General features: G+C 52.2%; 1 protein-coding gene across 4 annotated transcripts; it reads left to right on the top strand.

The window, feature by feature from the left end:
- Nucleotides 1–65: 65 nt before the first annotated feature.
- LOC107033704 (adenylate kinase isoenzyme 1) lies at nucleotides 66–11,996 on the top strand. 4 transcript variants are annotated; one of them, XM_072947843.1, is made up of 5 exons: nucleotides 66–203; nucleotides 514–642; nucleotides 1,525–1,724; nucleotides 2,247–2,361; nucleotides 5,340–11,996. In XM_072947843.1, the coding sequence occupies exons 2-4, from the start codon at nucleotides 528–530 to the stop codon at nucleotides 2,352–2,354; spliced, it is 423 nt and encodes a 140-aa protein (XP_072803944.1). In that variant the 5' UTR covers nucleotides 66–203; nucleotides 514–527; the 3' UTR covers nucleotides 2,355–2,361; nucleotides 5,340–11,996. The 4 variants fall into 4 exon arrangements, with proteins under 4 accessions (XP_072803944.1, XP_072803946.1, XP_072803945.1 ...); XM_072947845.1 differs by lacking the exon at nucleotides 514–642; XM_072947844.1 differs by lacking the exons at nucleotides 66–203; nucleotides 514–642 and adding an exon at nucleotides 227–316.
- Nucleotides 11,997–14,479: the final 2,483 nt, after the last annotated feature.

The raw sequence follows: 14,479 nt of genomic DNA, 5'->3' as shown, positions 1-14,479 counted from the left end.
GTGCGCATGCGCCACTCCACTCAGGAAGTGAGTCCTAGCAGGCCGCGTTACCATAGCAACCGAGGCCCTCTTCACACTAAACCGTTGCGGCTCCACCTGAGCTTCTTTGGGGTTCATTTCTTTCCTCTGCCCCGGGAGGACGCCATCATTTCGCCAAATGATCGGGCCAGGGGCCCTTGTGACGTTGAACCGAGCCAGGAGGGGTCAGGGCCGGGGTGGGGTTTGGATGCGATCACCCCACGGGCGGCTGGCGGGATGGGTCTGTGCAAGTCCAAGCTGTCCCAGATGGGCAGGCCTCTAAGGCCCCAGGAGAAGGGTAACATCGCGGGTGGCTGGCTTACTGGGGGGAAGGGAAGGAGGCTGTGGAGGGCAGGAGAGAAGCACAGGTACTCCACACACCAAGTCCAAGGGTGCACACGCCCCTCCTCCCCAACTGTGGTAGTAACACAACTGCGCATGCTCAGGATCAGCCATTCACTGATCCGCTTGAGCACCCGCTGTGCTGGGTTCTAGGCAGTTCATGGTGAATGGGGCAGACCAGCTTGGAGATTACAGTGTGGTGGAAGAGACAGCCTCAGAAAATGAGATCTACAAACCAGGAGGAACCGGGTGCCACTGAGGGCTGCCCCAGGGAAAGAGCAGGTGGCTCTGAGGGCTCAGGGAAGAGGGAAGGTGTAAACTAGAAGTTGACTAAGCAAAGGTGGAGGGAAGCAAGACGCCCAAATCACACCATAAACTACAGCACCCCATAGATGTGTCTGCTAGTTGTGGACATTCAGGTATTCCTCGCCGACTACTATATGTCCGAAAACCTGCCAACTAGGGGAAACTTAGGGACAAGGAAGACAAATAGTCCTTGTCTTCATGGAGTATACAGTCTGGCTGGGGAGACAAGAATAAGTAAACAGGCAAAATCATCACTGATCGTGGCCATTGCTGTGGAGGGAATGGGATTCTGAGACTAGGAATGATGAGGTGGAAGGCTCTTTAGACAGAGCTTAGAGAAGACATGATGGGTGAGCTGAGACCTGAAGAACTGCAGTGGGGACTTGCCAGGATGAGGAGAGACAGTAGGGGAGGGATGCGTTTGGCAAGTTCAAGGGACAGAAAGGAGGCCACTGGGACTGGAATGCAGTAAAGGAAGGGAGGGTGGTATGGGAGGAGTCTGGAGAGGGTGAGCAAGTCCCTGCCCCTCTCTGAGCCTCAGTTTCCTCAACTGTAAGATGGGATGATAGGGTTATTGTGAAGCTTCAAGGAGATGCTGCGTGCAAGGGGCCTGGCCTGCTCAGTTTCACATCCTCATCCACACAACCCTCAGCAGCACTAATGCATGCATTGCCTGGATACACTGCTGGGTGTGGACACGCACCTCTGGATGCCACCCTAGGGCAAAAGTGGGTATGCCAGTGGACCTGTGTCTGCTGTACCAAGTACTCACACTAAGCCCTGGACACAGTCGCCTTGGTGCCCACTGGCCCCTCCAGGTGCCAGCCCCTCACCCTTCCTCTTTCCCTGGCACTGCAGACATCCTCAAGTCCCCCCTGATCATCTTCGTGATGGGTGGTCCTGGCTGCGGCAAAGGGACACAGTGCAAGAACATGGCAACTAAGAACGGCTTCTGCCACGTGGGGCTGGGCCAGCTGCTGCGGCAGGAGGCCCAGCGGGGCACCCGGCGGGGCCAGAAGATCCGTTACCTCATGCTGCAGGGACTCCTGGTGCCCACGGTGAGAGCTCCCGGGCGTGGTAGGGGCAGAGGGAAGAGGGAGCTTCCCAGGAGGGCCCTGTGCCAGCCAACTGGCCCCGAAAGCCACAGCTGCTGCTCTGCTGCCCTGAGCCTGTGTTCTCAACTGTAAAATGGAAGAGCGGCTGGACCCACAGCAGGAGGCTGTGGGGACAGTTGGATGACATCATTCCTATAATGCACTTGGCAGAGTCCCGGCACTTAAGAAGCGCTCAGTAAACTTAACTAGTATTTATTCCCTTTGTGACTCTGGGCATCACCCCAGTACCCCATGGTAGTGACCAGTAAATGCATCCAGCATGTCTGGCTCACGGCAGACGCCCACCCAGGAGATGGTTGCCCAGCCCAGTTCTCAGAAGTGCTTCCAGAGTCCCCAGCTCATTGGAGCCGACTCAGAATCCAGGATGCCAGCTGGGTGTTCCCCCCTATTCATCTGAATTTGCCAAGGGGACCTGGCAGGTGAGGGGCCTCAGGCACTGAAGGCAGCCCCCTCTTCCCTCCCCAGGGTGTCATCCTTGATATGATCAGCGACCACATGCTGTCCTGCCCGGAGAGCCGGGGCTTCCTCATCGACGGCTTCCCCCGGGGGGCTGAGGCAGGCCAAAGAGTTTGAGCGCATCGTGAGTGACCCCTGCCAGGGTGTGGAGCCAGGGCTCCCACCCTTCTCCCCACCTGGGATGGAGATCGCAAGGGGCAATACTGGGGGCGGGGGGGAGTTGGCGCAGGGAGATGGAGTTTTGTATTATCTAGGGACAGTCAGGAGATTGTTGGAAGCATCTAGAACCAGGGTGAAAAGCTGGTGAGCTCTCTGGGGGTGAGGACAAAGTCATTTTAACATCTCCCCTCACAGTCCCTGGCACCGGGAGACAGACTGTTTGCCCACCGAGAGGTGGGTAGTTTGAGCATCACCTCTGGGCCACAAAGCTGGAATATAGCTCTTTGCTCGTCTATTTATTCAACCTCCTGTCACTGACATAGTTCTTGAGGGCAAGCTCAGGCCTCTGGACTTGACCAGACACACAGGGTCCCTGCTTTTGGGATGCAACAGGCACCAGCAACAGGTCCCGTGCAAAACAAAACAGAAATTTCTGGTGGCGGTAAAGTACGATGAGGAACAGAGAACAGAATAATGTCCTGGAGAGAGGGCTGCTTCAGATGGGTGGTCCAGGGGCCCCCCCGGCAGTGGGCACCCCAGGGAACTGAGCCCTGGATGAGAAGCCAGCCAGACCCGCAATGCTGACTTCATGAAAAGTCATCCCCTCCGACCCCGGGCACCTGAACAGCCGTGACCGGAAGGCTTGGAGAGGACTTTCAGGAAAAGAGAAACGGGGGCGGGCTCTGGGCCTCCGGGCTCTCCTGGGACTTGCAGGATGCCGGAAGAGTCGCCTTCAGAGAAGTCCGTGCACAGGGAGGGAATCAGACCAAGGTCGCAGGGGGCCGGGAGGGCCCGGGAGGGGCCGGGGGGCAGGGCTCCACCTCCCCTGAAGCAGAGCTGTGCGGCTCATCGTGATAATGTTAAAGGACAACCATTGGGCTCCCTCTCCTGGGAGCTGGGTGCTCGCAGGGCAAAGCCCTGGCTGATGAACTGCTCTGCCCTCGTCAGTCCCGGGGCCGGCTCTTGGCCTGAAGGAGGCGCCCGGTCACCAATGCCAGCTGGATGCGCTCCCCCGGCGGCCGCAAAGCACCGGGACAGAGGCTCCAAACGCCCAGCCCTCGGGCCCCATGTGATCCGCCAGCGCGTTCAGTTTGGACTCTTCAGCGTTTGACACTTTTTTTTTTTTTAAAACGAGTGGCCAACCTTCAAAACACCCGGAGATGCCACATCAAAACTCCCAGCTTCTCTGGAGAAGCGCCTGACTTGGCAACACGGGCTGCACGTCCCCATGGCAACAACAGCGTGAACGCCTCCTGAGCTGCTCACCAGCCCCACGCTGTTCTGGACACTCCGCGCGGATGAACTTTGATCTAGAACGTTCCGGGTGCCCGCATTGTTAGCGCCCTGCTTTTTCACAGCGGGATCAGGGAGCTTGCCCGGGTCACCCTGAATTGTGGCTGCGGAGGCAGGACAGAGGCCCCGATTTCAACCACGTGGGCGGGGTGTGAATCTCTGTGCTGGCCGTCCCACCCCCCAGCTCTCTCTCCTATGTCACCTGCCACTGAACATCCTGCTTGCCTCGTGGTTTCACGCCAAGAGGAACACGACACATACTTTTCCCAGTACCCGCATGGCTCTCAAAAGTTAGAAAATGAAGATAAATGAGGCTCTAGGTTACGAGTGGGTTTTCTTTGCAGAGAACGTTCTAGACCTCTGCGAGCTGCCTGGGCTCTGTCGGCTTTTGAGTTTGTGGTGGCCCCTGCCTGAGGGTCTGTCCAGGGTCTGCGTTTGTTCTTTGGGAGTTGTCCCTGGGGCCACCCAACGTGGACCTTCTGCCCTGAACCCGCCGGGCTCGCGAGCCTGTTTGTGGCCATCTCTGGCTGCTGCGAGTTGGCGCAGTGGGTCTGGCTTGAGGCGGGAGCCCCAGAGCACAATGGCCAGGAACCCCTCCCTCTGCCGTTCCTGCTCTCGTGCTGGGGGGACGAAGGTGCTGAAATTCACAGGAAGCCACAGTTAGACACCACCTTGGCGTTCCCAGAAGCCTGATGTCCCTATTTTCCAGACAGGGAAATCGAGGCCCAAGGAGCGAAGGTTCCCTGAGTCCCTGCCCGGTGGGCCACATTGGGCCAGCCTAGTTCAGGTGCTGGGTTTGGCCCAGCAAGCCTGGGGCTCGAGTCACACTGGGCCACTCTCTCCACCCGGCCACCCTGGGTCAGCTCTCTGAGCCTTCCTTTCCACACCTGTGAACATGCATAGAAATACCACCAGCAGCCCCCTGATTGGGGTGGGGCTTATGCAGGGGACACTTTCACGTCTGCTTCCCAGATGCCTGCGGTCACCTCTGCACCTGTCCTGAGGACGCAAGCTCTGGGGAGCGAGGCCTGTGGCTATTTCTCCAGATCCTGGCCTGGCCCGGGGCGAGCAGTGTCTGTTGAATGAATACACAGGACGCCCCCAGGAAGCACTCAGCTCAAGGGGTGGTGGGCAGGACCAGGCAAGGCACATGCAGCTCCGCCTGTCCTAATCAGGTTGGATTATGTCGGCCCAGCCATGAACAGTCTCCCAAATACCCAGGGAGTGGGGAGGGTATAGCTCAGTGGTAGAGTGTGTGCTTAGTATGCACGAGGTCCTGAGTTCAATCCCCAGCACCTCCACTTTAAAAAAAATGAAATATATAAATTAACAAATAAATAAATAAACCTAATTACTCCCCTGCCCCCCAAAAAACATCCAGGGACAGGAGGCCCATTTATGTGGGCTGATATTTCTGCCTAAGTGTCACCTGTACTGGAGACAAAAGATGATTTGAGAATGGTCACAGAAGAATGTTTTAAAAATAGGAGGAGGGTACAGCTCAGTGGTAGAACGCATGCTTAGCATGCACAAGGTGCTGGGTTCAATCCCCAGTACCACCTCCAAAAGTAAAACCTAATTACCCCCCACCAAAAAAAGCTAAAAAAAATTATGTCTGTTTTAAAACTTTTTTTTTTTTACTACTTACAGCCTCACAGAAAATTGCCAAGATGGTGGAGAGGTCCTGCTGGACCCTATACCCGGCTTCCCCCAACGGCAACATCTTACCCTACCGTCGTCCAGTTATCAGAACCAGGCTATGAGCGCTGGTTTGTTTTTGCGTTTATAGTCACCTCCCATGGCAAGCAATGTCTACTTTCCATCTGCCAAAGAGCTACCGTGGCCTTAAAAAAAAAAAGTTAAGTAGAAAAAAGAAATGGATGGAATTCAAAGCCTTAAATAACAGGGCTGGCTGGGAAACGCCAACTCAAGTCCGTCAGTCGGTGCCTAGGAGCTGCGCATGGCTGAAGGCAGCCGCGTCGCACCCGCTGTCCTCACCAGGGAACACAGACGTCGCTGGCATCCGCGTCTGCTCCGCGGTCCCTGAGTGGAAGAGCCGGCAAGGAAATCTTTCGTGTTTCTGCGATGCCAAATTTCAAACATGTGCAAAACTAGAACAACAGTCCAAGGAATCTCCACGTACCCAGGTCAGACCAGCATCGCGGCTTGGCCACGCTTGCTTCATCACTGCCAAAACGTCTTGTCCGGATCGCAGATTCTGTGTTTTGAAGTGTGTCCCAAATCCCATTGTGGGAATTTCCTTGAATCCCAGATGATTAACATTCATCCCTCCAGGCCCTTCGATGCCCCATCTGTATCTGCAATTTCCCGTACCTGCGCTGGTTTCCAGCCGGTCAGATTTAGGAGTAAAACGAGGTCCACGCTTTGCCAGGCGTCTCCTCATTCAAGGCAGGCAGTCCTCCGTGCTTTCTTCCCTCCTGCCCTGGATTCGTCGAAGACCCTGGGTCATTGTCCGCACAAAGTCTCATGTTTGGGACAGTCCATGGGCGTCACGGGCCCTACTTTCCACCCCTCATTGCCCCACACACCCAAAGCCAACTGCCGGCGCCAGATTCAGCTTCAGCACGTTTTGCGCTCTGCTTTTTAATCCAAGAATATTTTAATATTTATTTCCCAATAGATGAAAACTTTAGTGAAGTTGTAACACTTTGGTTATCATACCTTAATATCCTTCATGTCATCAAATCACCAGCCATTATTCCAATTCCTGTGAACATCTCAAAGGCTTTTTCCTTTCACATCCTGTTTTAGTCAGGACTCCAGTCAGGCTGACCCACTGTGGCTGGCTGCTGTGTCCCTGTCCCCCACAGATGGCCCCCGTGTCACTGTGTCCCTGTCCCTGTCCCCCACAGGCAGCCCCTGTGTCTCTGTGTCCCTGTCCCCCACAGGCGGTCCCCATGTCAATGTGCTTCGCTTCACTGTGCTTCAGAGATATTGCTTTTTTTTCCTTCACAAATTGAAGGTCTGTGGCCACCCTGCATCAAGCAAGTCTATCAGCACCATTTTCCCAACAGCATTTGCTCAGGTCGTGTCTCTGCGTCACATTTTGGTAATTCTCGCAATATTTCAAACTTTTTCATGATGATGATATTTGCTATGATCTGTGATCAGTGACCTTTGATGTTACTATTGTAATTGCTTTGGGGCGCCGTGAACCGTGCCCACATACGATGGCGAACTTTATCAGTGAATGCTGTGTGTGCTGGCTGCCCTCCTGACTGGCCCTCCCCTGTCTCTCTCCCTCTCCTCTGGCCTCCCCATTCCCTGAGACACAACGGGACAACACAACTGAGACCATCCAATCACCCTACAAGGGTCCCGAGTGTCCAAGTGAAAGGGAGTCGCACGTCTCTCCCCTTAAATCAAAAGCTAGAAGCGAAGAAGCTTAGTTAGGGAGGCAGGTCTGAAAGCTGAGAGAGGCTGAAAGCCGGGTCTCTTGCACCAGTCAGCCAGCCAAGTTGCGAAGGCAAAGGAAAAGTTCTTGAAGGAAATCGAAGGTGCCTCCCCAGTGAACGCACACTTGATAAGAAAGCGGGACCGCTTCATCACCCATCTGGAGAAAGCCTGAGTGGTCTGGACAGACAGTCAACCAGCCACAACGCTCCCTCAAGCCAAAGCCTCATCCAGAGCCAGGCCCGAGCTCTCTTCAATCCTGCGAAGGCTGAGAGGTGAGGAGGCTGCAGAACAGTGCGAGGCCAGCAGAGGCTGGCTCGCGGGCTGTAGGGAAAGCAGCCGTCTCCATAGCGGAAAAGTCAAGGGGAAGCCATCAGTGCTGCTTCCGGTTATCCGGAAGATCTCACTCGGATCATTCATGAAGGTGACTGCACTAAACCATGGATTTTTAAAGTAGACAAAACAGCCTTCTATTGTTGGAAGAAAATGCCACCTAGGACGTCCATAGCTAGAGAGGAGAAGTCAGTGACTGGCTTCCAAGCTTCACGGGACAGGCTGACTCTCTTGTTCACGGCCAGTGCAGCCGGGGCCTTGCAGGTGAAGCCACTGCTCATTTACCTCCCCGAGTCCTAGCGCCCTTCAGAACGATGCTAAGTCTACTCTGCCCGAGCTCTATAAATGGAACAACAAAGCCCGGAAGACAGCACATCTATTTCCAACACGGTTTACTGAGTATTTTAAGCCCGAGATTGAGACCTGCTGCTCAGAAAAAAAGTTTCCTTTCAAAATATGACTGCTCATCGACCATGCACCTGGTCACCCCAGAGCCCTGACGGAGACGGACGGTGAGACTCTCGTGGCTTCCATGCCTGCTCACACAGCATCCATTCTGCCGCCCGGGGATCAAAGAGTCATTTCCACTTACAAGTCTTATTCTTAAGAAAGACGTTTCGTAACGCTGTAGCTGCCACAGGTCATGATTCCTCTGATGGATCTGGGCAGTCATGTGAGAACCTTCTGGAAAGGGTTCACCATTCTAGATGCTACTAAGAACATTTTTGAGTCATGGGAAGAGGTCAGGATATCAGCATTAACAGGAATTGGGAAGAAGTTGATTCCAACCCTCACGGGTGACTTTGAGGGTTTCAAGACCTCAGTGGAGGAAGTCACTGCAGATGCAGAAGAAACAGCAAGAGAACTAGAATTCGAAGTGGAGCCTGAAGATGTGACCAAACTGCTGTCGTCTCAGGATAAAACTCTAACAGATGAGGAGCTGCTTCTTACGGGTGAGCGAAGAAAGTGGTTTCTGGAGATGGAAACTACCCCTGGTGCAGACACTGTGCAGATTGTTGAAATAACAATAAAGGATTTAGGATATGACATAAACTTTGTTGATAAAGCAGTGGCAGGGGTTAAGAGGATGGACTTCAATTTTGAAAGAAGTTCTGCTGTGGGTAAGATGCTCTCCAACAGCACTGCAGGCTACAGAGAAGTCATTCATAAAAGGAAGAGTGTAGGGGGGAGGGTACAGCTCAGGGGTAGAGCACTTGCTTAGCATGCCCGAGGCCCTGGGTTCAATCCCCAGTACCTCCTCCAAATATAAATAAATAAATAAACCTAATTACCTCCCCCTCAAAGAACAAAGGGAAAAAAAGGGAAGAGTCCATCGACGGAGCGGAGTTCACCCCGTCTTATTTAAAGGAATTGCGGCAGCCGCCCCAGCCTTCAGTGCCCACCACTCTGATCAGTCATCCGCCACAACACCAAGGCCAGGCCCTCCGCCAGCAAGCAGATTACGATTTGCTGATGATGCTCAGATGATGGTTGGTGTTTTCTAGCATTTTCCAGTCATTTTCTTTCCCCCACATTGATTTGCTAGAATTCTTCCCAGAAGAAGACATCACCTTCCTCAAGGGGGGCTGTTTGGTTATCCTGAACTATAGCTCCTGCCCAGCAGGCAGGTTAAGCGCTTTCCTTCCCCCGCTTCCAGGGCCCATTTTCAGGCCGAGGAGTGGGCGTCCTCGTTGCCTCCAGTGGTGACAGCGAGGTTCGTTGTCTTGTCTTCCTTTGTTTTGTTCTCTTTCTCTCTCATCCTTCGTGCATTTCAAGTGTTTCCATCAGTCTTTTCTGTTACTGCTCAAGCTGGCACATCTTTGGCCAAAAAGAGCCCGCTCACTCCGCACGGCACCCTTTGGACACAGCCCCATTGCACACTCGCCCTCCCGCTTTCTGCACAAGACTTCCCACCCGACCTTTCGCATTTCTGGCCCAGCCCTGGAATCGGCCACTTCTCCGAGGAGCCCTTTTGCAGTGGCGTCCCGTCTGGGTGCCGGGGTACTCACTGCTCCAGGGCTGTCATCATTTCCAAGACTTTCCAGCTGACAGAGCCAGGAAACATGCACTTTTGAAAGGAAAAAAAAAATCACCAGCTCATACTGATATCTCCAGCTCACACTTAACACGAGTACTTTACTTCTCTTTTAACACGAGTGCTTTACTTCTCTTTTCTCTTTTCCCTACAAAGTTTGGTTCCTGAAACCGCTGACATTCTCGTCTGCATGATTCCATCAGATACCAAAGAGCTTCCAAAGAATATACCGATGGTAACTCCTGGGAATAAAACTACCCAAGGAAGTTTAAGATTTCTTCGCAGCTCTGGTTTTCCCTACAGTGCATCTTGCTGTGGATGTGCAATAAAAACCCTGGGTCCCTTGAGATCGTTACTTCCTCTGTGTAGCCGTGATGTGACACTGACGTGCAGGGCTTGTTCGTTTCAGCTTGGTTTTCGAAGTTGAGCGATTGCTTTTTAAAATCACATTTTTGAATTTGCAACAGATTTAAAAGATTCCAAGGTCAAAGTTGCATAAAAAGGTATATCTACCTCCCCCCTCCCCCAGAACCGTGCTCTCCTTTGCCCTTAGGCAACTGTTTTCAAGTGTTTCTTCTGGCGTTTCTTTTTGCAAATACAAAGCAGGTGTGTGTGTGTGATTCCTTCTCACACAAAAACTAGCATTCCGTTTTTACCAGTCTTTATTTTTTTTTTAAACTTCACAATATATTCTGAAGATCTCACATCAGTGTCAAGAAGTGTCTTCTCCTCCCTTGTCCCTCTTAACAACCAGTATTCCGTTGTGTGGCAGTGCAACTGTTTGTTCAAATGATGGCCCATGGACAACAAGCTGTCTGCAGTCTTTTGCCACCACCAACCATGCCCCACTCAGTCACCTTCTCATGGCGTTTCGTATTTTTGCGTGCATCTTTAGGATGGGTTCTTAGGAGTGGAATTCTGTGTTCAGCACTGCCACCAGCAGTAGATGCAGTGGCCATTTCCTCACGGCCACGTCAAGGATGTCTGTCAACCTGTGTAGGTGCGAAATAGTATTTCCCTGATTTTAAATGAGCATTAACGGTGAATGAGGCTTTGGCATCTTTTCCAAAGTTTTAGGGCCATTTTCATTTCTTCTTTGTTGCACTTTATATCTTTTGCTCATTTTTCTTTTGTCCCTAGTGGATTATTGGCCTTTTTCTTCTTGACTTTTAGGAACTCTTTATATATTAGCCGTTTGCAATATAGGTTATTAAAACTACCCCCTTACCGGTTTGTCAGATCTTTTGCTTTACTGTGACTTTTTGACATGTGAAAGTTATTTTTTTTAAACTTTTGTCAAAGTTATCATTATTTTCTGTTATTTCTTCTGGATTTCGAGATGCTGTTGCTGTTTTTCCCAATCCCAGGTTATGAGGTAACGCATCCGTGGTTTCTTTAGTACTTGTACAGTTTTATTTCCTACGTGTATGTCTCTGATCCATTTGGAATTTATCCTAGTCTGGGGAATGAGGTAAGGATTCAATCTGATCTTTTACCAAATTGTGACCCAGCTGTCGTCGTGTCATTTATTTAAAAGCCTGTTTCTCCACTTCGGATGGTAACCTAGCCATAGACCAACTTTCCGTATTCATCCAGGTCTACTTCTGGGCTCTCTGTTCTGTCCACGGGCCTGTCTGTCCACTTGTGCTCTGGTGCTTTAATGATGCACTCTTCCTGTTTTGGTATCTAGCATGTTGGATGCCCCTCCCCAACCCCACTGCTTATCCTTGTCTGCGTTCCCCTGGACATTGCTGCTTATTTTTGTATATGAATGTTAGAAATCATCCATCTCCTCTAAAAAGATAGTATTTGGCTCATGTTAAGATTAGAAAGTCATCTAGGAACATCTCAGCTCCTTTATAATGCTGAGTCTTCCCCTCCAAGAACATTTCTATCTTCCTTTTGTTGAATTCTCCTTTGGAGTCACTTAGGAATATTTTACTGAAGCTCTCCTTAAAGATCTTCCTTAAAGACGTTGCACATTTTGGGAAAAAGTTTTGCCTCTTTTTTTTGTTGCTTGTAGTGTTGCTGTAAATGGGGCCTTCTTTCTTATTGCTAACCGGTGATTTTTGTCTACGTGTAGGCTGGGGCCTTCTGTATGTTAATGCTCCGTCAGAGTCTCTCCAGTTGGTACTAGTTTGTTGACTTTCTTGAGTTTTCCAGGAATAATCACATCATCTGCGAGCAGACACGATTTTATCTCCTTTTTTCCAATTCTGGTTTCTCGAATTGCTTTCTTTTTATCTCACTGCTTTAGCTATCCTCTCGTATCTAAGTCATAACAGCAAGTGTGGGCAATTTTATCTTATTCCCAACTTTAGTGGGAAGGGAAGTTTCCACTAAATAAGATGCTGCCTGAGGATACATTTATCAATTCCTAGTGTGTTTTTTTTCAATCAGGAATGCATGAGTTTTGTCAGTTAAACTGCCCTTTTTGTGTGTATGACAATGTGACTTTTTCTTTACTTAAGATGTTAACACAATAAATTGTGATGAACCATCCTTGCTTTCCTGGACGACTCTCATATGGCTGTGTGGTTTTTTGTTTTTGATGTGCTGTTGTATTCTATTTTACAAGGAAATTCTGGAGAAACTAGGAGGAGGTGGGGCTCATAGTGGGCAGCCTTGGGGAGCCATGGAAGTCTCCCTGGGGTTGGAGGGCAGAGCAGGGATGTGGGCAGCAGTGAGCTGGGAACTCTCAGACTGTCCCCAGTGAAAGTGCCTGGACAAAAGAAAGGCAAGCGAAAACTGCTTAAATCCACCTTAAAAGGGATATTTCAGTCAAAAAACCCACCAGCGAGGAACCAGTTAAGTAAATTATGACACATCCATACAACAGGATACCATATAGTGATTAAAAAGAACCGGGAACTTCCGTGTGTGCCAACAGAGGAATCATCTCCAGCTATATGCTAAGTGAATAGTGTCAAAGGCAAATCAGTGTCTTCACCATTTGTATAAAAAAGGAGGAAAAAGACCATCAGAACGAGATTTGCCCAGTACAGCATATGCCGAAAATAGTGCTGGAAGGAGACACAAGAAACAGATAACTTAAGCTGCCTCCAGGGAGGGTGAAACTGGGTGGCTGGGGACAGCGAGGAGTCCCTGCACTCTTCCCCGCTGCTGTTGTTCTGCTGTTTGGTTTAGGAGCTCCACCAGTGTCCTACCTGTCCAAAACATGAACACAGAAAATGCAAACTTGGAAATGAAAAAGGAAAACGGACCCAGGGGGCTTGGTTCTTCCTCAGCGGGCGGCACCAGCCTAGGTTTCCGTCCTCGCAGGGTGTCAAGAGGGCTGCTGCACCAGCCTCTTCCTCGCCCGGCCCCTTCCACGGCTGCCTAGGTGGGCCGGGCCCCCAGTGTCGTCATCGTGTTTGACGGCTCCATGGAGACGATGGTCCAGAGAGCTCTGCACCGGGGCCAGGTGGAGCGCCACGCTGACGACTGCGAGTCGGCCATCCGCCAGCGCCTGGAGACGCACTACACCCTGTGCGAGCCCGTCTTGACCTACCAGCAGAAGGACCTGCTCCGAAACGTAGGTGCTCCCTGCCTGCCGCTCACTCTAGTGGCCCCCTAGGGAGGCAAGTCCAGCTCACAGAGCACAGGGGTTAGGCCGTCACCCTGGGGCCCAGACCCCTCTGGGCCTTGGTTTCCCCAATGTGGACGAGGAGGGGTTCCATTTCTTTCCCTCGGCAGAATGGGTGCGGGCCTCCCAGCTGTGACACGTAAGGTCTAAACAGAATGGCTCCAAAACTGCATACTTAAATACATTTCAGAATGTGTCTAGGAAACGTAAGATTGTGACAACTGGTCAACCACAGCTCACCTCAAATCCAGCCACATGTGTTCTCAAAGTAGAAAGTAGGAACCTTAGTTCTTCAAAGTAACCCATGCAATTCTTGTACTTGCGTTGCTGTGAAGATCGAGAACTTTGGTGTCACTCCTGCTCCCCTCCCCCAACTGAACCTAAGAGGGGGCACGAGAGGAACTAGCCCCGACCATGGAGGATGGGAGGGGAAGGCAGTGGGCCAGCCTGGCACAACCCTGGTCCTGCGGCCTATTCCGAGGGACAGGATCTCCGCAGTCTGTGCGGCTGAGCGCCCAGCCGCTAGTAACGCATCACACTGCCCGGCAGCCCTCCTCACCCATTTCCCGCATCCCTCACCTGCGTGGCCCTGGGGCTGCACCTCTCCACTCCTGACCACTCAATCCACAGGCCTGCGAACCTGTCTCCCCCTCGTTGGGTGGGGAGGGGCACTGGTGGAGGGCAGTGACCTTGCTACACTCAGAGCTGACCGCTTTTGCTTCCCCTCCTCTAGATCCTGGCAGAGGCAGCTCCAGAAGACATTTTTGTCAAGTGCTGCTCTGTCATCGAAAGTCTGCAGTGAGGTGGGAGAGGGCTGGGGGCCGACGTCCCCCTCCCCCTGGGACCTGCACACAGCTCAGAGGGGGTGCACTGCCTGAGGTGAGACGCCTGGGGAGGGGGTCCCCAGGGTTCCAGTCTATGCTGACTGCCCACATGACCCAAGCCTGCTGCCCAGGTGGGCTGACTGAGGGCTGCCACTGACCAATCTGGAAGGCTGCGGGGCTGTGCAGCCCACCTCGCGGCTGCAGCTGTTGCCACTCCTGCCTGGTGCTGCCCCACTCAGGCCTGTGGGCCCAGGCATCCCGATTCTGACTGTGAAACCTGACTTTTAAGTGCCGTAATTCAACCATAAATGCCAAGGGACCAATGCGGCCACACAGCGTGCCTCCAGATGGTCCCCCCTGGGCCAGGCAGCTCAGGTGGCCCCTCAGTTCACTCTCCCGTCTCCTGTCCTCATCCCTGGGCTGCCACCAACCACTGGAATGGACACTGTCTCCTTGAACGGGCCAGGTTTGCACCTCAGGGCTCACTAGCAAAAGAGGACACAGCTAGGTGTGTACCAAGGCCAGGCTGACTCCCGTGAGGCATGGCTGTGGGTTTGCGTGGTGGCAAGCTGTAGCCATGGGAACACCTGTCCCCAGG

The sequence above is a fragment of the Vicugna pacos genome, chromosome 22, assembly GCF_048564905.1.
Source record: "Vicugna pacos chromosome 22, VicPac4, whole genome shotgun sequence".
Lineage (NCBI taxonomy): Eukaryota > Metazoa > Chordata > Mammalia > Artiodactyla > Camelidae > Vicugna > Vicugna pacos.
Note: the sequence above shows the minus strand (reverse complement) of the source record. Positions and strands in the feature narration are given on the sequence as shown.

Coding starts and splice junctions, on each gene's coding strand:
- LOC107033704 (XM_072947843.1), top strand. CDS start 528: ATGGGGCAGACCAGCTTGGAGATTACAGTGTGGTGGAAGAGACAGCCT. Junction 643..1,524: donor CTGCCCCAGGGAAAGAGCAG/GTGGCTCTGAGG, acceptor CTGGCACTGCAG/ACATCCTCAAGTCCCCCCTG. Junction 1,725..2,246: donor AGGGACTCCTGGTGCCCACG/GTGAGAGCTCCC, acceptor TTCCCTCCCCAG/GGTGTCATCCTTGATATGAT.